The following is a 24106-nucleotide window of genomic DNA, read 5'->3' as shown; positions in this document are numbered from 1 at the left end:
TATTATTAGATACTCTACAAATCATTAGTTGACCCAATGGCCTAAGGTGATGGACTCTGGGTGCCTTAATGATGGGGAGTGTTGTGGTGACATACATTGAGGTGTAAACCTCTTCTCCTAAATCATATACAATATTGTAAACCAATGTCACCTCAATAAAGAAAAAAATCAGTAATTCAATAAAGATATTGTCAGTAAAGAAGAATATTTGAGCAATGAATAAACAGCTATAAAAATGATTTAGATATTGGAACATACTTAATTTATAGCATAAAAATTTTTCTGAATTGCAAGATGACCTATAAAAAGTTATGTAAAATATAAAGTCAATATGGTCGTTGATATTTTAGTCCTTATTAGTCACCAAATAAATATTAGCGGTTGATAATTAGCCTTGGCGGAATTGTTTTTTTTTTTTTTTAAAGATTTATTTATTTATGCAAGAACTGGGGTACAGGCTAGAGGCGCAGGAGGGCAAGAGATTCACCAGAGCCAGAGCGGAGAGCACCAGAGCCAGAACAGGCAGATAGACCAAAAACACTGCTGAGGATTAGCTGGCGAGGCAAGAGAGGTCTGCCGTGCCATGTGGGAATCTCCGTGGCTGGCCGGGAATCGAACCTGTACTGCAGAGGCCGTGGACAGCTTCACAGCGCTGCGCTCAACCCGCTGTGCCACTGGGGAGGCCCTTAATGGAATTGTTGATCATGTTTCAACTGGGTTTCAAAGGGCTGTACAAATGGATGGTGGGTAAAGCCTACAGTTGAATTACTTGCCTAAAAAGAGAAAGTCCAGTGCTACTCACAGTACAACTCATGTCATTGAAAACAGGGTTTGGACAACTGTCCTTAAGAAGTATCCTTTACAATTTCAGACGTGTAAGACCACAGTACATCTGGATGAATAAGGAAGAGCAGGCTATAATGGAAAGAGCTATAGGAGAAATAACAGGCCTTCCTAAACTAACACATTTTTTATAACAATTTGAATATGTCTCCTCTCCACCACTAGCCACTCGCTTTCCCGGTGGTGCATATTGTCCACGTACTATGTTCGAGTGTAAAAACCATGTTTGCATCCAGCCAAATTGGATATGCGACGGTGATGAAGACTGTGGCGATGGCTCTGATGAAGAACTTCATCTGTGCAGTAAGAAGGGGAGAATGGAGCAAATGGGAGTGGTGTTGTCTGGCAAGATCTCCAAGTTTCTAACATGGGGCACGTGAGCATGGAGGACAGTTGTAATTTTTGAGTTCTAGCCCCATGATGAGCATTACTGTGATTTCACTTGTCCTTCTGGCTTCGTTCTTTATTTGGAACATGAGGAAGGTGGACAAAGGTTTTAAAACATTTTACAGTTAAGAAAACAATTTCTTGCAAGCAAATCTTATTTAGAAACCTAATGTGCATAAGTAGAGGCAGATATGTAGTGATTGAAGTGAGTAGGTGTAGGGGTAACTGTCACTCCTGTCTCCATTCCCCTCTCTGTACCCCTTGAAGAACCTTGTCAAAACTCCTAGAACTTCATAAGACACCTTAGGAAATTTTAAGATGCGTTAATTCTGAGTCACTTCCCTTTACATCATTAAGTCAAGGCCATCTAGTTCCCTTCTGTTGTATAATGTATATTAATTTTTTAAATCAGTGACTCAATTTGGGTACTCATCAGAATCACTTGGGGAGAGCTGCGCCATAATCCTTGCCCACCCTGGGCTTGGGCCTAATGAGCCAGCATCTCTAAGGATGGGACCAGGGTAAATGTGTATTTAAAAAGCTCCTTCCTTAGCTTTTAGTTTAGTCATCTGGTTGAGAACAACTGATTTTAACAAAGTGAATGAATACAGTTAATTTGTAGTCTGTATGATGATAGAATGAAAATTCCATTACAAGGACAGTGTCTTTCTTGTTCCCAGATGTACCATTTGATTGATAATGAGCAAGGGAATAGATCAGCCCAGCAAATCTGGCACTGGTGTGGGTGCATTTTAGATATTGACACATTTTCTACTTTTAACCTGTACTTTTGCTTTCCTACCTCTCCTTTCAGTTAATGTTACATGTGAGGCACCACAACGTTTCCGGTGTGCCAACAACCGCTGTATTTATGGTCACAAGGTGTGCAACCATGTTGATGACTGTGGAGATGGAAGTGATGAGAAAGAGCAGCTCTGTAAGCAAAAATGAAAAGGATGAAGGGAAAACTTGGGGTCCCCAATTGTCTGCAGTTTGCAAAATATACTTCTGGGGTTTTAATTGTTCTGTAGAGGTTTGACCATAACTGTGACTACAGATTTCTGCTGATATAATTGCTTATTAGAGCTTATAATTGATGTATTACTCAGGTACAACACTGCCTGCTTATTCCAATTTCATTTGAGATGTTGGCAAGTCCCTTAATTTTTTGGTTTTTGATCAAACATTCAATAAACTTTACTTTCCTCTTTTGCCTAAAGAAATGAGACCACTAAACACTTGTTGAATCACACATCACAAGTTAATAGTTTATTTGTTTTTAAGATGAATTTTTGTCACTTTTTAGCTTAGAGTTACTAATTGTTAATCTAGGGATGTAGAGTTCTCAATATCAGCTGAAATTATAGTGTTAAGTGAGCACTGGTGTTAACAGAGCTTATCTAACATTCTTCTTTAAAATGAAAATTTAATAAAAAATAAAATAAAATGAAAATTCATTTCCCAGAAAAGAAAAATGATAGATTACTTTAAGATAGAAGTTTCAAATTGACTGCATTTAATGTTTTAGATATTGAAAACTCTGTTCCTTTCCATTTTGTAAATGCTTAAAATTGAACCATTGAAGAGGAGAATTGATTAATTATCTGGGCAATTTAATTTGTCTAGAAAGATGTTAGTGAGGAAAATGATTTCCCCTGACTCCAATTGTTTTTTTTTTTCTTTTAAAAAGGATATTGTCTGGGAAAATTTAGATTAATGCCTAGATTTCTGTTTTCCATCCCTTATATTGATTGATGTGTGCTTAGAATGCTCACTGCCGGCTTCCATCCCACAGAGACTGTATGTCAGGGAGTATTTCAATGCTACTGTGATGTTCAAATTTGTACCTTTTGTTGTTCTTGCTGGAAATGAACCTGTGGTTATAAATTTGTCAATATGTTTACTTGACTATATCACAAAAAAATGAAAATCTAGAAATAAAATATATTTAAAACATTTAAGTTGGGGGTCTCCCTCCCCCTCATCTCTTTCCTTTTCCCTGACTACTGGCACCATTGTTTTATGGAGCAAGATATTGGTAGCATGTGGTCAAATCCCAGAATGGAAAACAGGAGAAATAATTGTTTATTCTTCCCAAGGAGTGGGATGTTGGTCCCTGGAGTCAGCCTTGCCACACAGCAGGCAACTGTTACCTTTTAGTGGCTCAAAACAGCAGGGATTTATTTTTCCCTCATGTGAAGTTTAGTGAAGGTCAGACAACTCCACTCTGTCCTATAATAATGCCCTCTGAACACCTTGTCTTCAAGATTGGCAGGGCAGGAGAATAAAGAAATGAAGAGACACACAGCTTCTTACTTCCTGGCCTCGAAGGGACAGGTGTTACTCACAGTCCTTTGGTTGCAACTAGTCATGAGGCTCCAACCTAACTCAAGGGGGACTGGGAAACACAAGGAAACGCATGGATGTTTTGCAAACACCTCTTGTTTCCACCACAGTGTACCCTTGTTTCACTAAAAGCCTCTTTATGCTTTTCTTCCTTTTCTTAACCCTTCCCCAAGATCTGTAACTCATAGTCCCATTCAATTACTGAAATCCCAGTGCTCTGAGGGGTGGTCAGTAGTCATGGCATCAATTCCAGATGTGGCTCCTCTTGGACTGGAGACCCATAAACTAGTGGATTTATTTCATTGTGCCACCCACCTCTGTCCTAGATGGGTAGTGCTAGAATAGGAGAAACACCATAGAAATAAACAGTCCTATTGGGAAGGAAAAGATACATCCAAATTACCATTTTGTAGCAATTCTGAAATATCACTGGGCTAAGGTGACAGACATATGTTCGTCCATGGCAGTCCTGATTGCTGTCGTCCTTTGGAAATATTAATTAGTCCCCCATTCTCTCCCCAAAGCATACTGGCTTGGAGAGTAGATGATGTGGTTACTGAGTGTAGCCACTGTGAGGGCCGCATGATGGGAAGTGGAGATTGGTAGATTAGGTCAGGACTCTGCTTTGGGAGAAGTGCCTACTCCATTGCTCCCACCATTTGGGAGGGTTTCCTTGTTTATTTTCTTCTTCAAATAAAGAGGGAAACCTTCCTTGGGGGCTGCACAGTATTCTCAGTCAATCCCTGTTTGCAGAAGATGGGAGTCCAAAGATTTTTTAAGTTTCAGTCACAGTATTTTGGTCTATTTGATCATATATTTTGATCTATTCACTTCTAGTCAATTCTAAAAGTCAATAACCTCCCTCAGTGTTCCTTGTGAGACATAGTTCTTGAATCTTTTTTATTTCTTTACTCTGTTTCCTTCCTGCCCCTTTGTTTCAACTGACTATCACTATATTTAGGTCATTGAGAAAACAGGTGAGCAGTCATTTCACCCGACTAAGAGGTTTCACTGTACATTTGTGTCTCAAAGCCTTTTTGTCTCAAAGCCAAACCACACACTCTTACTACTTGAGGTCTAAATGTAGTTGACTTTTCCCACACTGCAAAATTTCTGGATTTTGTTCATTTCTGCTTGTAAATCAACCCGTTCTTCCCCGAGGTTCTCTTTTTCATACTACTTTGCCAAACTCAGGTAATGGCAACCGATGTACATTACTAACATTCTGTTTTCTAACCTCTTTCCCTAGATTGACAAGTTCACTAGGCATGTGATCTGCTTTCCATTTTTTCCAAGGTGACAGCTTTACCAAATGCTTTGCCATTGCATCACATGGGTCTCTATCTTTCCTGCCTCCAATATCAGTTTCCTCATGCTTGCCTCTTGACTGTAAAGCCAATACTAAATATTTTATTTTTCTGTAAATGGATGGACCCTACTTTATATTATTTACAGTAATAAATAACTAGATTCTGCAACCAACACACCCCAACCTCTCACTGGGGTGATATAAGATAGACTTACTTTTCATGCATGTAACAGCCAACACAGGCTGCATGGCCTCCTCCATCTTGTAGCAAGGTGACCTGAAACACACAGCTTGCAAGGCTGCCAGAGCAGGGAGGCACACTGGCTTTTAATAGCTTCAGCCATACTGCAAGGGAGACTGGGAAATGTAGAAGCACGTGCTTGGATAGTGAACAATAACTGTCTCTGCCACAGAGGGGAACAGAAAATGCTTTGATATCAACTTGTTCTTAAATTGCAGGTTTACCTCCAACCCCTAGACCTTGTAGAGAAGATGAATTTAAGTGTAGCAATGGACACTGCATTTCTCAGCACCTGGTATGTGATGACGTCAATGACTGTGGTGACAATTTTGATGAAACAGGTTGCAGTAAGTAAATACTTATTTTATACTTCATTGTATACTTCATTGTAGTAACCTGGGTTTATTTTATGAAAGCATGGAATAGCTTAAAGGAGATGATAAGCATGATTGCCTTTAAATGTTCTTTGTGCTCTGAACTGCAGTCCTGCCTATATCCTCCTGCTATTGAGCATTTATGCTCTACCAGACATTGTGCTAAACACTACATGTGTTATCACATCTCATTCTTGTAATTACCCTATGAGTTAGGTATTTCTCTTTCTCAACCTCTTTTTGTTAACCTTATAAATGAAAACTTGTCCTTTTGTCACAAAGTTGTTGAGTAGAATTTGAACTCTGATTTAAATAACTCAAAGCACATCTTCTTCCCAGTTCCCTGGGTGCCTCTTCATGTCTTAAAACTAGATATTTTATTAGTCTGCATGTTTTTTCATCTTAAGCCAAATGCAGCATCTTTGGTGCTTAGAGGAAAAGGTTTTAAAGGAAATTGGTGCCCTTTCCGCTCGGAGAACATTCCTATCCTTCCTCTTGTCTATAATTGAGTACCCATTTGGGACCCCTTTCTGCTCAGGGAACTTTTCTGTCCTTCCTACCTATCAATAAATCTCTTACTTTTCTGTAAAAAAAAAAAAAAGTTGGTAAATATGAGAATGCCACAGTAATCTTGGAATGAATAATTATTTTTAAGGTGAAGGGAGACCTTTATGTAGGAAAAGGATGCGGCGTAACCAAGGAATAGAATTAGCTCAATATTATGATAGAAACGTCAGAATGACTGTTTATACCTCATACCTTTGTAGTCGTTTATCACTTTTATGTGGTGCTTTTGCATACCTTGTCAAATTTGTCACTCAAGTTAACCCCATTGTCTCACTTTTTTTATGTCTGTCTGTATGATAAAGTACAGAGAGCTAAGGAACTTGCTTGAAGTTATACAGAGTGGCAAAGGCAGAGTTTTTGCAGTCCTGACTCCAGGTTGGCCTGTAATTCCTCTGTCACCATCTGTGGCACTTTGGTCACATACTCACCTCTCCTATTCTCAGATTCTTCATAAAAAAAGAGGGAGTTCACCACAGTCTCCTGTGCCTTGGGGAAGGAAATTCTATGGGGACTCAACCTGAGGGGCGTGGGGGAAGAAAATATTGTTTAAAAAAATAATTTAAAAATTAAAAAAAAATCATTTACTTATTTATTTTGTTACTGCTTCTCTCCCCTCATTAAACTATAAGTACAGACTAAAAAAAAAAATAATAAGAGGGAGTTTTTCAAACTGGAGGAGTCTGTGACTCAGTTATCTTAGTTGGCTGTTTGTGCTTTCAGCTTCTTGGACTTCAAATGATTGTTTTCTGAGGCATCCCAAGGGTTTCTTGGCAACTTCTTTTTTGTGTAGGTTACGGGATGAAAAACCTGTAGAAGGATGAATAGCTAGTCATTGCGAGCTGACTTGCCATTTATTCCATATACTTTCTCAGTAGATTTGGAGTTTTTGACGTAATAAAGTGACATGACAGGATTTGCAGGACTGAATGGTAGATTTGAGTTCTAGAAGTTTGGAGAATTTCCATATACTTTCTCAGTGGGTTTGGAGTTTTTGACAGGATTTGCAGGACTGAATTGTTGATTTGGGTTCTACAAGTTTGGAGGATTTCCAACTTAGGACTCAGTCAAACAATACTTTCTTTTTTAGTTGCTTGTGCCAATAAAAAAGGCCCAGAATTGATGGCAGTAGTTGTAAGTCAAATGCCATTTAATTAAAAGCAAGGTTTATTTAAAGGGAGTAAGTAACACAGGGATTAATTTAGGTATGAAAGCATACCTTTTTAGAATCTAAGTGGATAGTAGAGCAGTTAGATCCTCTGAAGGTGAGACTGGCAGTGGTAAATATAATAGGAAAATTGACTCAGGATCGAACATTACCTAGCATACATTTGTGTAAATTGTATTCAGGCTATTGCCATCCTATTATCATTATCATTATTATTATTAATTGAATTTTTTTTTTACATTATTGTAGTCCCCATATTTCTCCTGCCACCGTATCACCCATAAACCATCACCATATACCCCTGTGTTCTTCCCTCCCCAGTTTTCAGAGGCCCATAATCCTTTACAAAAGATTATGGAAAGGGGATCATGTCATGATGTCCTGTCATTGGCTATTGGTAGATGTTGCTTCTGATACACCACTTAATGTTCATTTGTGACTGAACTACTCTGATTTTATTTTTCAGATACAGGAAAAGAAAGATCATGTGCAGAAAATCTATGTGAACAAAACTGTACTCAATTAAAAGAAGGAGGATTTATCTGTTCCTGTCGACCTGGGTTCAAAGCCAGTGTTTTGGACAGAAACTCCTGTGATGGTAGAGTAGATTTCCTCTAATTCTTACTAGGGAACCTCGTACCTTTTGGGTTCTCCTCTTTCCTTTTAATAAACTGCTATATAATTCCCTTAGTGGAGCTAATCTCATGATTTCAGCTCATAAAATTGCTTAAGGATACCTTTTGCTTTTCCTCATGCCTTCTTACCAGTACCTCACAGAGCAGAAGACAGCTCATCCTCAGTAATATCTTTGAAATTGATAAGACTTATGAAGGCCTTGGTGATAATAGCTGCTTATTATATCAGTGTGTAATACCAAATTTTTTTTTTCTTTGACAAACACAAGTCTTATTTTTTTCATCAAGCCAAACAACGTGTATTTATCACACACCTACTTTTGCCAGACATAAATGAGTTCTAAGGTGTGGAGTTGCAAGGTAGCTTATCAAGATGTTAAGTGATGAGTATGACTTTAGATGTCCTTTAATATTTGAATTTTTTCTGTGTATGATGAGCCATACACAGATGGATGGAAGAGTTTTTTGGGGAGTTGAAGTTTAAGAAATCAGTTGAAAACCAAATCAGTGATTCCCATTCTTGAAGCTAGTTAGTATAAGGGGAAGTGGTACCAAACAGCAACAACACAACAACTGCTTCCCCAAAGGGAAAATTTTGTTCTGCTGTTGTATAGTTTTGATCTTGTCATCACTTTCCAGCTTTGGACTTTGGGTTTAATCATATTCCATACCTCAGAGAGTATGAAAGGCATGGGAAGCAGTATCTGAAATTTAGTAACTTTCAAGCTGACAAAGTTTGGTATCATTGTTTATTTTGTCTGCACTCTTCTCAGTCCTTATTGCTTGTGAATATGGCTTTAAACCAAAGCAGAGTCTCTGAGGATGAATGGGAGCAGATGTTGCAATATTTGGTTTTATTTTGCCTACAGACATCAATGAATGTGAGCAATTTGGGGTTTGTCCCCAGATCTGTCATAATACCAAAGGAAGTTATGTGTGTTCCTGTACTGAAGGCTTTAAGTCTATGAGTGATCACTACGGACAACGGTGCGCAGCTGATGGTATGAGGGGCTCACGTTGGAATTGACTTTCAGAGAAATAAATGCTGACTATTACCATATACCAGAAAATGAACCCTAAGAGTATTAATTTTAACTCACCTGCTACTTCTCTTCCCACATTCATCCAACCTCTTCTTCACTTTCCTCCCCTGCCAGATTAAAACAGTAACTACAATCCCCCAACACATATATGGGAATTAAAACAAGAGTTATTTATTACTCTGAACTTTTGTCTTCTGTCCACCTTGGTTAAAAATTCAAAAAGTGGACAATATGTTACTCTCCAGAAGATTCAAACAAAAGCTTGTCTCTACATGAGTCATGAGCAGAAGGAAAATAATGAAGGCTTGCAGCCACCGCTCCATGAGATCAAGGTTCGAGGCCCTGTAATCCAAGATGATCACAAAACAGACACATTCAGTTGGGCCAAATCAAGGACTTTCTATTCAGAATTTGTATTTTATTGTTCATGGACTAACTGATCACTGACTGAAAGAATCTGGCTCATTCATGACTTCAATTATTAGTTCTACATTTTAGTACCAGTGTCAGAATCAAAGCTGATAAAAAGCAATAATAAGTACAGCTAGAAATGACAAGAGAGAAGTAATGTTATGCAGTATTAAGGTCAAAATTTCCAGAAGGCTGATCTAAATTAGCATATTCCTGTTGAGGGATATATGTTTTAATGATCTTACAGATTTGAATTTGAAGCTTGTGTTGGAATTTAAGAAACTTGATAAGAAAATATCATTTTATTTTGAAAATTAGGGGTAAAATGGCAATTTAATTTCTTAATTGAACTTTTAAACTTTTGAACTTTTAAAGTACACATTTGACTAGCATGTTTAAGTATTTTACCCTCTAAAATTTTTGATACTGAATGAAAACTTGGGTAAAGGCATTTGAACAGTTGGTTTGGTAATTAAGCAGTAAATTGAAAAATGTTTAAATCTTTTAGCTAATGAGATAACTGAAGTAAATTAAAATGTTCATATAAAACATAATGTCAAGATAGAGAAAATACATAAAATGAACTTTTAAAAGTTACTTAAATTGGATTCAATTGACATTATGCAAGTAAATAAACTAAAAATTAATCTAGGCAATCCATCCCAGGATGAGTTGTCATTTAAATAGCTACTTTAGGTAAAAAAAAGAAAAAATTGAAACCAAGAACAAGCTGCTTTTTGTCATTATTTAGAAGCTAAATTGGGTCATGAAGTTGACTGCCTCCTAAAAGAATCATAAAATTTGTCAGTAAGAGTGAAGAATGCATTTTGCCTTGCTCTAAGGTGTTGCCCATTGAGGACAAAGAATACAGAACTGATCACATCCGTAGCAGAAATGTTAGCTTTTCACATGAAATGGAGACCAGAATACCCAGTCATGGAATTTTGAACCAGGTTGGATAGTCAGCTCTATTGATTAGCAGGGAGAGCCATATTCTAATCAAGTTGGGGTAGGATACCTGCTATTTCATATCCTATTTTATATAAAAAAAAGTTTGAGTAGAATTCAGACAGATAAACCAGCCTTTCATTTGTTTATAGGTAACCCTCCTTTGCTATTATTGCCTGAAAAAGTGAGAATTCAAAAATACAACCTCTCCTCTGAGAAGTTTTCAGGTTTTCTTCAAGACAAGGAACGCATTCAAGCTATTGATTATGACTGGGATCCTGAGGGCATAGGTCTCAGTGAGTATGAACTTTTGCATCTGCTGCTGATTCTAATTGAATTACAAGGTGATGAACTCTGGGGAATTTATTTTTTAATGAGTGAATTTTCTTATATGAGTGGAAGAGGAAACCACTGCTATCCTGTGTGTGCTCCACGTGGCTTAGAGGCTCTGGTCCCAGCCAACCTTTCCAGAGTAGCACCACCTCATATCTCTTTTTAATATCTTTGTCTTTGCTTATGCAGATCTTGTTCTTCTCTACCATTGTAGACTTGCAAAACTTCTACTCAAACTAGAAAGACCCAGTTCGAATGCCATCTCCTCTATGATACTTCTGTAATTCCTCCTGGCACAGCTCCATGATTGCTCATCCATGAGATTTATTTATTTATTTATACAAGCACTGGGGTACAGTCAGATGTGTGGGAGGGTGAGAGAATTCACCCGAGCCAGAGCAGGGAACAGAACGGGCAGACTGACGAAACACACTGCTGAGGGGAGCAGCGGGTGCGGCAGGAGAGGTCTGTTGCGCCATGTGGGACCCTTGCTGGTGGCGGGGGATTGAACCGGCGCTGCAGAGGCTGTGGGCAGCTTCGTAATCCAGTGCTCAACCGCTGCACCACCGGGGAGGCTTAAGTTTAACGCACATTTCCCACTTGCTTATTCTATTTTCCTGGCTGAAGCTCCCTACTCTTGGCCATGACAAATGAGTTCATAATTATACTAAAGCATGTGTTATGTTGAGTTATAGCTGGCTCTACACATATTTTTCTCACTACCCATTAACTGTGTGCTCTTTGGAAGCAGAGGCTGAATCCATTGATAATTCATTTTTACATGCCTATCATGTGACTAAACATCTAGTATATGTGGGTGCTCAAAAAGTTTAGTTCAGTGAATGAAGAGATAAATAATGCTTATTATTGTTTCATAGTTCTGTGTGGTATGTGGGAAGTGGTAATAGAGAAGGTGTCAGAAAAGCTGCTTTTAAAGCCTGTTGCCATCTACTAGTTCTATGAACTTCAATAATTGTAGCAATTCTTTGGATCTCCATTTCTCCTTTTCTTAAGAGTAGTAATCTCATTTTGTCTGCCTATCTCTGAGAGTTGTTTTAAAGATGAAATGGGTTGATGGCTGTGAAAATGCAATCTGTCAATAACTATGCAATGTAAGATTTTTGTGCTTTCACATTTGATTATGCAATACAATAAGCTTTTCAAGAAAAGTATATACCTACAAAAGTGTTTCTTTTTTTTTTTAAATGCCTACATCTACTTTCCTTTCATCTTTACATAAAACAGGACTTCTCATCTACATGACTCCTTTATTGCCACTCTTAATGAGTATGATTTCAAATTCAACAGCTTGCCCCTGGTTTATACATTCATTCTGTTTGGAAACTAGGACTTAATCTTAACAAGGGTAAATAGGGTTTTGACCAAAATATATTTTGTTAGATTAACTTCCAATAGAAACAACTAAATTGAACTGTTTGTACCTAATTGCTCAAGTAGATAGGCTTTGAGGATTAATTGGCATAATTGAATTTTTAATATTATTAATATTATGAGGAGGCAGAGATGTTAATAAATGAAGCTTGGCACTTCACTTGACTAGTTCTGTGTGCTATGTGGGTAATGGTAATAGAGCAGGAGTCAGAAAAATTGCCTTCTTTGCCTGTCTCCGTCTACTAGTTTTATGAACTCCAACCTGATTTATGTTCTTAACATGAAACTACCTGTGTCTCTTGCCTCTGCAGGTGTTGTATATTATACTGTGCTAGGACAAGGCCCTAATTTTGGTGCTATCAAACGTGCCTACCTCCCCAACTTCGAATCCAGCAACAATAATCCTGTAGTGGAAGTTGACATGGGCCTAAAGTACATAATGCAGCCAAAGGGGTTAGCTGTGGACTGGGTTGGAAGGTAAGTTTATTTTTTTTTAAAGATTTATTTATTTATTTATACAATCACTGGGGTACAGTCAGAAGCATGGGAGGGTGAGAGAATTCACCAGAGCCACAGTAGGGAACAGAACAGGCAGACTGACGGAACACACTGCTGAGGGGAGCAGTGGGTGCGGCAGGAGAGGTCTGTTGCGCCATGTGGGACCCTTGCTGGTGGCGGGGGATTGAACCGGCGCTGCAGAGGCTGCGGGCAGCTTCGCAATCAAGTGCTCAACCACTGCGCCACCGGGGAGGCCCAGAAGTTAAGTTTACCACACATTCCCCACTTGCTTATTCTATTTTCCTGGCCGAAGCTCCCTACTCCTGGCCATGACAAATGAGTTGAACTGGTTGAGATATGAGTCTACTCAACCACAGGTACAGCAGGCTTTGCTGGGCTTGTTTCTAGATCTCATAACTGCCTCTGCTTACTCCAGTGTGCCATTAAACATTATCATATCCTGTAGTCTATATTTCAACATTCCTATATTCTGTGTGTGCCATAAAAATTTTGGAAAAGCACCAAGTCAAGAGAGAGCATTCTTGCCAACAGAGTTCTAGATTCCAAAATTAACTTTCAGTTGGCACATTGTTCATTTTGTGAAGAAATGAAACAGCCTTATAGTTCTAGGAAAGCAATTTTGAGAGGAAACATTTTCCTGTCTGTGGTGATTATTTTGAGGAGGAACATTTCATATTTCACATCTTGTATACATTTAGTTATGTTGTCTGAACAGACTGGAAATTTGACTTCTCTTTAATTTTTGCTTTTTGGTTCATTGAGCTGTTGGCTTGGTTCTACTTTTTTAGACCTTCTAATAACCCTAGGACCAGAGACATACATTTTAGATGATATTAAAATAAGAAGCTTAAGTAGCTTTTTCATCAAGTAGAGGCATAAAATGGAAACTGATATGGAAAAATCAGTTAGCTTATTTAAGGAAGACTCTTCAATTGGAGAGACACTGTTATCAGAGTGGACAAGTGATTATTCCCCAGTGTCTTTGAAAATAACCTAATAAAGGAGAAATGTTTGCGAGGGAAGGTCCAGGGCTTGCTATCCTTTGAGAGAATGGAGAATCATTTGTACTATAAATTAATTTTACCTTTTAACAAACTTGTCTGGTAATCCAAGAAGACTTGAGGATCTCTGAAGAAGTTAATTAGGTCCCACTGTGCCTCAGGCTGCTAGAGACTCATGTCAGCATCTTCTGTCAGGAAACAAGACCTCACAAAGTCAAGAATGAATGAATGAAGAAAGGGATGGAACTCTTTTTGCTTGTAAGATACTGAGGCCACCAACCTTAGAAGAGGAATAAGAGCAGGACAGCCTGACGGAGTTAATTGTTTTGAAAGGCTCTTTCTTCTTATCCTTGGACCTGTTGGCAGATTCCTACTGATTTTAAAAGGGTTTTTGGCTGAGGAGGAAACAGACTCACAGGGCAGCCAGAACTTAAGGGCCAGGGCCACAGTGCCTTATAACTCCTACCTGGGAGTGCGTGTCACATAATAATGTCAGATGTGAAAGCTGTCGTCATTACTGATTCCAGCTGATTCAGTCCCCTCCATCTCTCACTCCTCTATTATAACCTTCCATAGAGGTCCTTTGGGATGACAAGCTTGAAGCAGGTCTGAGAGAGAAATGTTTGGATTCTTGATTTCTAAGTACCTGTCTTGCTGGCTGGAACCTCTAAACTATTCTCTCCAGAAGCATTTCTCCAGAAATGACCAATTTAGACATTCAGTCGTATAATTTTGTCCCTGTAAATTCAGGCACATTTACTGGTCAGATGCCAGCAGTAAACGGATTGAAGTAGCAGAACTCGATGGAAGGTACAGAAAGTGGCTGATTTTCACTGAACTAGATCAACCCGCTGCAATGGTTGTGAATCCCAAACTGGGGTAAGTACTTGGAAGAGAAATATTTACTTTTCTGAATATTTCCCACTGGATTCTCCAAAGACTACATGTTTAATTACTTTTTTTCTCATTGTACTTAAGTTGTTCTTGGACTTTTTTGTAGTGGCATCTATAACTATGTTCAAGACTTTAATGTGCTCTAGAGAACACTTAGGACCAACCAGACTTCAGGCAGCACCATGTAAGGGAAGGCCTCTGGCCACCATTTTTTTCAGGGCCCAGTTTGTCTAAAATCCGCACATTTTCCCAATAGAATATAAGGATCGGTCTATACCTTGTTGGTTTGCCATGTAAGCTGCAAGTGGTGACTAGTGAGGTAACTATAAGCCATTGACAGATTTGACTTGAACTACACAGGGCTTTATTTTTATTTTTTTCTAATAAAAAATCTAAAATCTGTATTTTTGACTTGAGAAACTAAAAGAGCTGGGAAGCATACCTTCCTTGGTGCAGCATTACCTGGATCTTACTCATCCCAATACTTGATATCCATAAATGCTCTATCCCACTCATTGTATTACCTGTGTGATCTTTTCTATATATTTGAAGTGGTGCAATTCTTGGTCTACACCATCCTTCAATGCCAGGTTATCTTTGTTTTAATAAACTCTCTTCAGTTAATTAAAATTTGAAATTGCCTGCAAAATAATATATTTTAAGAGTTAGAATGTAAGCTACATGAAGGCAGGGATCTTCGTTTTGTTTTCTGATCCATCCCAAATACAGAGCATTGCATCCCACACAGTAGACATTCAATAAATATATTTTGAATAATGAATGGCTTTTTTGTAAATATATCTCATAGGGTTGGAATGTTTGTCCTTGGAAAGGGCAAGCCAGTTTGTACTGAAGAAGTCCAGTTTTCAAGAAAGATAGGCCGTAGATGCACTTGCCCACCCCACCCTTTCTTTCCTTGTCTTATGCAACATAAAAGACAGCATCACTTAGCAGCCAGGCCTGTCTGAAAGGTAGCTGATTTCCCTGCAGGAAGGTCATGCTCTGCTTAAGTGGAGAATTTCCACTAGATGAACTGTTATGAGGGAATCTTTTGTTACAGACTTATGTACTGGACTGACTGGGGTCAGGAACCTAAAATTGAGTCTGCCTGGATGGATGGGCAGCATCGGACCATCCTGGTTCACGAGGATCTTGGTTGGCCAACTGGCCTTTCTATTGATTATTTGAATCATGACCGGATATATTGGAGTGACTACAAGGACAACACTGTTGAAACCATAAAATATGATGGGACTGATAGAAGAATCGTTGCACGTGCAGGTTAGAAGAAAATTTGAATTTAATATATTAAATTATATATTAATGTATTTCCAGTCTCTATCAATTTTCTTAAGAAGGAACCTGACCTTAGGAATTGGTCCTATCACACCCTCCAACTCCCAGCTGCTGATCTATATGCAACTGAATTTATGGGCAATAATTCAAATCTTTTTTGTCATTTTTACATAATTAAAAAAATGTACCCAGCAGCAGATATTGAAGTGACTCGATTTCCTGTTGGGTTGCTCTGATAGAGGACTGGCTCATGTGCACTGGTGGTGATCCATGTCGGACAGCGGCTGGACACGCCTGTTTTTATTGTGCTAGATTGCTTGTGATCCACAACTGGAATCATCTAGGAGAGGAGAATTTTATCTTCTTATCCAGAATTGCGATGATCCATTGATCCAATGATTTTCCTGCCTGAGCAGTGGTATCATATGTTCTAAGAAAAAGATAAAATTTCTGCCATGTAAATTGTTTTGCAAAAATTAAATCAGTAACTTGAAAGTGAGTGAGCGAGTCCTCTACACTGGATGCCAGCCATTAAGCATTAACCTAGTTTTATTTTTTCATCCTGATCACCCTGTACAGCACACTTTTGTGGTCACATGTACAAAAAAGTCTGCTTGAATGTTCTTGGAATTGCATTGTGTTAGGGATTGAATTCATGCAGAATGCATCTGACATAGAAGTAGAACTGAGATATTTTCTTTTCAATAACCTTGATTTATCTTGTTTTCCCCCTGCGGCTAAACAGCAGTTTCCCCTTATAGTCTGGATATCTTCGAGAGCCAGTTATACTGGGTATCTAAGGATAAGGGAGAGATATGGATGCAAGATAAATTCGGGCGAGAAGAGAAAGAGAGACTGATGATAATGAGTCCTTGGCTAACTCAAGCTCGAATCTTTCATCAATATAGATATAATCTATCAGGTAATGGCCAACCTTGGAATAAGATGTCCCTTATTATCTGGAAACCCTTTTTCAAATTAATGACTCTATTATTATTAGAAACCCTTTTTCAAATTAATGACTATTATTAGAAAATGGTAGTGGATAATAATAGACTGATCTCTTGATGCATGAAAGGCATCTGTGTGTTGTATGTGTGTATTTTACCCATTCTGACCATGCTGGAGTGGACACAATAGGTGCAAGTATCACACAGGAATTGGCTAGAAATGCAGATTCTCTGGCCCCATCCCAGTCCTTTTGGTCAGACTGTGAATTTTCACAATCCCCCACCACCCCCCGTGATTTCTCTCACATTTAAAGTTTGAAAAGCTCTGCTCTACAAAGCTGATGAAATGGTAATGGGGCAAACTTTTAGTGATCTTACTAATTGTATAGCTAGTTATTGTCTATGGTTACATTTTAAAAACAGAGAATCAGGATCACAGAATGTTAATAGCAGAAGGGAGCTAGAGATAATCTAATCATGGATAAGTTGTAATATATGCTAAGATGGAATTCAGAAGACTCTAGGAAGAGCTTTTAACAGTCCATCCCAGACCAATTTAAATCTGATTTCCGTGAGTGGACATAAATATTTTCCAGGTGGTTATGATAATCATAGCTCTAAATTTTGTTGTGTTGCAAATAAGAACAATGGGTGAAGTCTAAAAGAAAGTTCTCTTTGGAGGGTGGAGGTGGAAATCACATCCCATATGTGCTTTGGGTGGACCCTACATGGTGAGATATCAAGATGTGGATAAATGACAAATCTTGATATAACCAATGGGATCCTACTGGCCATTTGAACCAGCTCAAGTTGCTTAGATTAGATTTTGAGTCACACAATAAACCAAACAGATACCTACTTTTCAAATAGAGGAAAGAAAGGAAGACAATGGAACATGTTGAATGGTATAGAAATGGGATGGAGAGCAAGGCAGTGGGGGGCAGAGGGCAGATGGCATCTCTTGTGGGGTGGTGGGACATGGTAATAGAAATGAGAGCAAGTCGCCCAGTGGCACATAGCCTAAAATTATTGGGCTCTTACCTGACAGTGTCGCAGCTCAGTTAGTTGGTGGACAAATCTTTGGTGCGCGTATTCATTCCCTCCTCAGAACCTAACTACTGCTCTCTGTTTTCCAGTGCCCAACCCTTGTAAAAATGTCTGCAGCCATCTCTGTCTCCTGCGGCCTGGAGGATATAGCTGTGCCTGTCCGCAAGGTTCCACCTTTATGACAGGGAGCATCACTGAGTGTGACGCAGGTAGGGGCACTGCCTGGGCAGCCACTGGGACCTGGGAGAGCTCCTCTATCTTCTTACAAGCTTCCCTACCTGTACTCACCTGCCTCGGAAGCCTGAATAATTCCTGTGTACTGGCTCCTCTGCAGAATAGAGTGGGGATGGCTAGAAGGTGGGATGAGAGATGTGGGAAATGTGAACAGCTGAGGGGGACTTACAGGGCCACAAAAAACTCAGGCTGCAATGATTTCTAAGGATTATTTGCTAAGATCTGCAGAGATATCAGTCCAATCCCCATAAATCTACTCTAGTTGTTTTGTAAAAACATTTTGAAGAGTGAGTTTTCTATAAAGTTTCTTCTTTCTTTCTACACCCCATACTAGATTTCTGTCATTCCAGAAGCCATTCATATTTAGCCTGGAACTGGAGTTCCTCAAGGTGGGGAACCAGGTTCCTGAGTAAGGGGGGTAGGACCGACACAGTCCGGGGGTGGGGGGGGAGGCTCACTGTATTGAGATCATGCTCATTTCAAAATTTTGACACCTGAAAAACAGGCCATATTTTTAAAGGTGCCTTATGATATACTGTTGCAGGCTGGAGACTGGAATAAGGAAGTAGTGGTTTAATTCTCATCTCAAATGCTATAGATGAGCTGTGTTCAATAAGACCTTTTTTCAAAGATTCTTTTATTTTTTTAAAACCACAATATGAATTTATTGGAGGAAGTATGATTTACAATAATATAAGTATGCAATTCAACTGGTATTAAAAAAATGAACCTCTTAGCAAAGTTTGGGAGATGTAGATGGGGTGGGACCATGTCCAGAGAGTTCCTGGTATCTGCAGAGAGAGGAGTGTCACTTCTTAGTGCAAGAGCCCCAGTGACTCTCACTGAAATTTCGAGAAAGCTTTGTTAGTAAGGGCATGATGTCCATAAGCATCTCAAATTATTCTAAATTTGGTGCCTATGTGTGTACCACTTTTGACAGGCACGTTATAGAAACACATATTAGTTTTAATTTAGGAGAGGCCTCCCAGTTATACAGCCAGATTTTTATCTGCCCTTGCCTTCCACATGTCTGTTCCATCAGTGTCTTCACAAATAAGAGATTGCTTTTTAATTAATACTTTAATTAACTCAGTAGTCTCCACTTTTCCATCAGTCAAGGTCATTATGATGTAACTACATATAACATCTCGATAAGCAGTGCCTCTTTTAAATTAAATTAAGCAGTTAATAAGTCTTGGAGGAATAACTAGTTCCTAACTAGTGCCTAGTGCTTGGAAAACATGTTTTAAAAAATGCTGTAGCAGCTCATTTTATGATTGGCAAGTTTGAGGCCTTCCCTCAGTTTTAGCCAATGGGGAAATGAAGCGGCCTAACCATGTTTTACCACCAGGGGGAGCGCGTGGTTAAATAAGACACGACCTTTTGGACTCTTCCCAACCAGGATGAAGAAGTTGGCAGGTTTGAAGAATGAACTCAGGAAAAAACTACTTTCTGCCTCCCTTCCTTTATCCCCACTCTCATCCCAGTGCTACTGAGTAATATTGTCAAGAAGACAATAATTTGAGCAAATCATAGATTTCAAACTTTTGAGATTTGTTCCGTGCTGTAGATAGAATCCTCTGCCATTTATTGCAATTTCACATTGTTAGAGTTGTCTGAGTTGTCATCTTAACTGCATTTTTTACCACCTGGATTATATTAATATCCTCATTTAAAACAGCTTCAACCGGATTAAAGAACTAGACATAAGACCTGAAACCATAAAATATATAGAAGGAAATATAGGCAAAACACTACGTGATTTGCACATCAAAGACATCTTTACAGACACATCACCCAAAGCAGTGATAGTGAAGGCAAAGATAAACAGCTGGGACTACATCAAATTAAAGAGCTTCTGCACAGCAAAAGAGACAATAACAAAAACAAAGAGAAACCCCACCAACTGGGAGAACATTTTTGCACCCAACACTAATGATAAAGGACTGATCACAAAAATCTGCAAAGAGCTGATGAGACTCAGCAACAACAAAGAAAATAATCCAGTCAAAAAATGGGCAGAAGAGCTAAAAAGAAACTTCTCTGAAGAGGAAATGCAAATGGCCAACAGGCATATGAAAAAATGTTCAACATCACTTGTCATCAGGGAAATGCAAATCAAAACTACCATGAGATACCATCTTACACCAGTGAGAATGGCACATATTAAAAAAACTAGCAACAACAAATGTTGGCGAGGGTGTGGAGAAAAAGGAACTCTTCTGCACTGTTGGTGGGAGTGCAAACTGGTCCAACCACTGTGGAGAGCTGTGTGGAGATTTCTGGACCTACTAAACATAGAGCTTCCATATGATCCAGCAATTCCACTCCTAGGTATTTACCCAAAGGACACAGAAACATCAATTCCAAAGAACACCTGCACCCCTATGTTTATAGCAGCACTGTTTACAATAGCTAAGCTTTGGAAACAACCCAAATGCCCAAAAATAGATGACTGGATCAAGAAGATGTGGTACATATATAGCATGGAATATTACTCAGCATTCAAAAAAGATAAACACATGCAATTTGCAGCAACATGGATGGCGCTGGAAGGGATCATGCTCAGCGAAATAACCCAAAAAGAAAAAGAAAAATACCGGATGGTCTCACTCATAGCAGGAATCTAGAAAAATTAAATAAGGGACCAGGAAAACGAATAACTATAAGAAAGTGAAAATCAAAATCAACAAAAAACTACGAACCAGAGACACTTTTAAGGGGGCGGGGGTGGGAGGGGAGAGATTGGGGTCAGAATGGGGGGGCTGCAATTGTATGGGGAATATAAAAATAAAATTTATTATTAAAAAAAATAAAATAAAAAAATAAAAAAATAAATAAAACAGCTTCAACCAAGTAAGCACATAAATGATGATGGAATTCTGGTTTGTTCATTAAGAATTTACTGAGTGCTTACTGTAAGGCACTGTTCTGAGTGCTGGAAATAACAGAAGTAAACAAAATGGACACAATCCCTTCTCTCATTGAGCTTATCATCTAATAGGACAATAAATAGAGAAGCTAACAATGTGTAATGTCAAGTGATAAAAGGAGAACATGAAAGCTGGGTAAGAGGAATGAGTAAGGGTGGGGGCAGAGTTGTTTTTTAAGATAGAATTCAAGGAAGGCTCTTTGAGAAAAGACTCAAATTGTGGGACTGAGCCAGAGGGTATCTAAACTCTTTAAATAAATACATATGGAATAAATACTTCACATTTTCTAGGCATATGACACTGAAACCCTAATGGCCCATCAGGCACATTCAGGGCGTGTTACTTGGGGGCTGAGCTAGAGCAGGGACCCAGAGCAAGAGTAACTTGAGAGAATTTTAAATATGAGTTCTCTAGCCAGTTGTCTGTCTAACTCTGTGTCTGTATGTGTATTTGTTGATCGCTGATGGAAGCTATAGTTGAAGTTCAAAGTGTGTGTAAACTCTTGATTTTAATTGAATTTGCATAGGAGAATTCAGAAAACTTCATGTGAGACTGAATGGCCTTGCCACAAGTTCCCTTTAACTATTAATGTATGTCTAGAACCTCTCTCCACTGTTCTGGGAGGGTGAATGCTACAAACTGTTTCTTACTATCAAATGTATGTTAGGCTTTAAAACCTTATTATTAATAATGAAATTTATCTGACTAAGGGGAGGTAAAGTTTTGATAGGGAGTCTAATTAACTGACCTTGCCTCCCCCACCTCCATTCCCACCCCCACCTCCACCTTGGGCCTGAGGCTGGTTTGCATGATTATGGGTGCTTTGCCTAGTGTGGCTGACTACTAACAGGTGCATGGCTTTCCCTTTCTGCCCTTTCTGCAGCCATCGAAAGTCCTATCATCATGCCCCCCCCATGCAGGTGTATGTACGGAGGAAATTGCTATTTTGATGAGAATGACCTCCCCAAGTGCAAGTAAGTCTGAATGCTGAGGTCTGTGCTGGAGACCTTGCTTCTTCTGGGGGAATGTGAAACCTTAATGTAGCCAGAAATGCAAGTACAGGATCCCTGCCACTAATTTCACATCTTAACCCTTGGGGGATGTCCACAAGGAACTAAATAAAGTCTTTGCTTCTCAAACTGTAATGTGCATAAGAATCACCTGGGACCTAGATCAGTGCCTGTTCATTCACAGGGATTCTGCGTTTCTAACAAACGCCCTGGCGAAGCCACAAAATTGTGGGCTACACTCAGGAGCAGAGAAATGACAACTGCATTTTCCTACTCACCTGATATTAATCAAACTGTTAATTACAGTTGGATTGTGGGGAGCAGTCAAGTCTTTTGTGATGAGCAGAGGGAGTGGGTAAAGATTTGAAAAAACAGGATTATTAATAAAATTAACAAGATAAATGGAGGCCTTTTAAAAGTATTTAATGAAAGCATGTGAAAGGAAAGACCTTTTTACTCTCTAACCTCTTTACTCTCTAAGGAAGAATTACATGGATTAGAGAAGATACCAGAAGGTTAATTTGGAGAGGCTGACTCAGTAGGTGCCACAGCTATCTGTTGAAAGTGAATTTCCCAAGTTAGATTACTGTTCTTTCTGCTCCTTACCTCTTGGCAGAATAAACGAAAGTCACAGAGGATTTTCTCAGTCCAACCTTTCTTTACTCGGAGATGTGCTTATAAATTGTAGTAGGAGCTGAAAAAACAGCTCACAGGTGACTCTTCTTTCACTTTTAGGTGTCCTAGTGGCTACATGGGGAACTACTGTGAAATAGGACTTTCAAAAGGTGTCCCTCCTGGAACAAGTAAGTTTTGAGAATCTGAAAAACCTGACATGCATCATGGCTCCTAAATTGAATGTTCCGAGAGCCTGTTTAGCCCAGTCTTTGAAGAATGAATGGTTCTAGCCCCCAACTTTCATGCTATGTATGTTGGTTCTGATATGTTCTCTTTTCTTCTCTCTGACAGCTGTGGCTGTACTGTCGACACTAATCCTGATCATCATAATTGTAGTTTTGTCAACTTTAGGATTTTTCCACTATAGGAAAACGGGCTCTCTTTTGCCATCTCTGCCCAAGCTGCCAAGGTCAGTGTCATTTTGTGGAATGATGATTTTAGAAGTCTGCGCGATGTGACCAGGGGAATAACTTGAATTTGTTTTTTTTTTTTTCTGAAGTTAAAAAAGCAAAGTACACAGTTCACATATTCTGCAGAAACAAAAAGCAGTGAAGATTTCAAGCAATCACTTCAAGTCATAACTTTCTTTTTTTTAATGTTTTTTTTTAAAGATTTATTTATTTATGCATACAAGAGCTGGGGTACAGGCCAGAGGCATGGTGGTGGGTGGGGTGGAGGTGAGAGGATTCACCAGAGAAAGAGTAGGGAACAGAACAGGCAGATTGACCAAGGTACACTGCTGAGGGGAGCAGCGGGCGAGTCAGGAGAGGTCTGCTGCGCCATGTGGGTTGCTCCCTGGCCGGCCGGGAATCAAACTGCTGCTGCAGAGGCTGCGGACAGCTTCATAGGTTGCATCTTAACCCTTGCGCCACCAGGGAGGCCCCAAATCATAACTTCTTAACCAGTGCTTCTCTGAAGCCATTTGATATTCCAAATGGTTGTGTGTACTGGTGGGTGTTCAGGTTAAATTGGAGAGGAGAGTCCACTGTGTGATGGAAGGGGCTTCATTCTTGCCAGTGCCAAACTGACCCTCTCTTAGTTCTGTAGCCCTCAGGAAGGTGCATTAGCACTTGAGGTAACTAAGGGCAATTACTACCTGAGTTGATGTGTAAATTCAGGGGTGAACTGAGCACGTGATTTCGTTTAAGATTTAGCAATATGCGGGAAAGGGCACTATTATAAAAACTCATTAAATTAATGACACTGATTTCATTATTTCCTTTCAGCTTGAGTAGTCTTGTCAAATCCTCTGAAAATGGAAATGGGGTGACCTTCAGATCAGGGGGAGATGTTAACGTGGATATTGGAATATCTGGTTTTGGGCCCGAGTCTGCTATTGACACTTCAGCGGCGTTGGTGAGTGTGTTTTCCAAGTAGTCATTTGAAGGTTGTCATTTTCACTGTTTCATAAAAGACAAACTTTTTGTAAAGAAAAATTAACCCAAGAAATGAAGAGTATGCCTCTCACAATAAAATCTTCACTGCAGAGATGAAAGTTAGGAGACATTAATAAAATTGAAATTTATTCCTGCTTGAAACCACAATATTCAAAT

At 39.1% G+C, this 24106-nt stretch overlaps 1 protein-coding gene and 1 long non-coding RNA gene across 3 annotated transcripts in view; one reads left to right on the top strand and one right to left on the bottom strand.

Moving 5' to 3' along the window:
* LRP2 (LDL receptor related protein 2) overlaps positions 1 to 24106 on the top strand; it is a 190065-nt gene that overhangs the window by 159928 nt on the left and 6031 nt on the right. Inside the window, exons 61-75 of the mRNA XM_037523480.2 lie at positions 1009 to 1146; positions 2045 to 2167; positions 5345 to 5473; positions 7699 to 7830; positions 8737 to 8868; positions 10422 to 10565; positions 12306 to 12471; positions 14265 to 14393; positions 15469 to 15689; positions 16450 to 16626; positions 17791 to 17910; positions 21752 to 21842; positions 22614 to 22681; positions 22845 to 22962; positions 23780 to 23909. Of these exons, the coding sequence (XP_037379377.1) occupies positions 1009 to 1146; positions 2045 to 2167; positions 5345 to 5473; positions 7699 to 7830; positions 8737 to 8868; positions 10422 to 10565; positions 12306 to 12471; positions 14265 to 14393; positions 15469 to 15689; positions 16450 to 16626; positions 17791 to 17910; positions 21752 to 21842; positions 22614 to 22681; positions 22845 to 22962; positions 23780 to 23909 (2018 nt within the window). The remainder of the gene's footprint in view (positions 1 to 1008; positions 1147 to 2044; positions 2168 to 5344; positions 5474 to 7698; positions 7831 to 8736; positions 8869 to 10421; positions 10566 to 12305; positions 12472 to 14264; positions 14394 to 15468; positions 15690 to 16449; positions 16627 to 17790; positions 17911 to 21751; positions 21843 to 22613; positions 22682 to 22844; positions 22963 to 23779; positions 23910 to 24106) is intronic.
* Positions 6776 to 17854, bottom strand: LOC119255906 (uncharacterized). 2 transcript variants are annotated; one of them, XR_008553580.1, is made up of 7 exons: positions 17696 to 17854; positions 15893 to 16134; positions 14933 to 15049; positions 13981 to 14122; positions 13795 to 13870; positions 13598 to 13702; positions 6776 to 6874 (listed from the first exon to the last, which is right to left on the bottom strand). It is a non-coding gene; the product is annotated as an uncharacterized LOC119255906 (long non-coding RNA). The 2 variants fall into 2 exon arrangements; XR_005127582.2 differs by lacking the exon at positions 6776 to 6874 and adding an exon at positions 9068 to 9252.

This window comes from Talpa occidentalis, unplaced genomic scaffold (assembly GCF_014898055.3).
Source record: "Talpa occidentalis isolate TD23 unplaced genomic scaffold, MPIMG_talOcc4v2.1 talOcc4.3, whole genome shotgun sequence".
Classification (NCBI taxonomy): Eukaryota; Metazoa; Chordata; class Mammalia; order Eulipotyphla; family Talpidae; genus Talpa; species Talpa occidentalis.
Note: the sequence above shows the minus strand (reverse complement) of the source record. Positions and strands in the feature narration are given on the sequence as shown.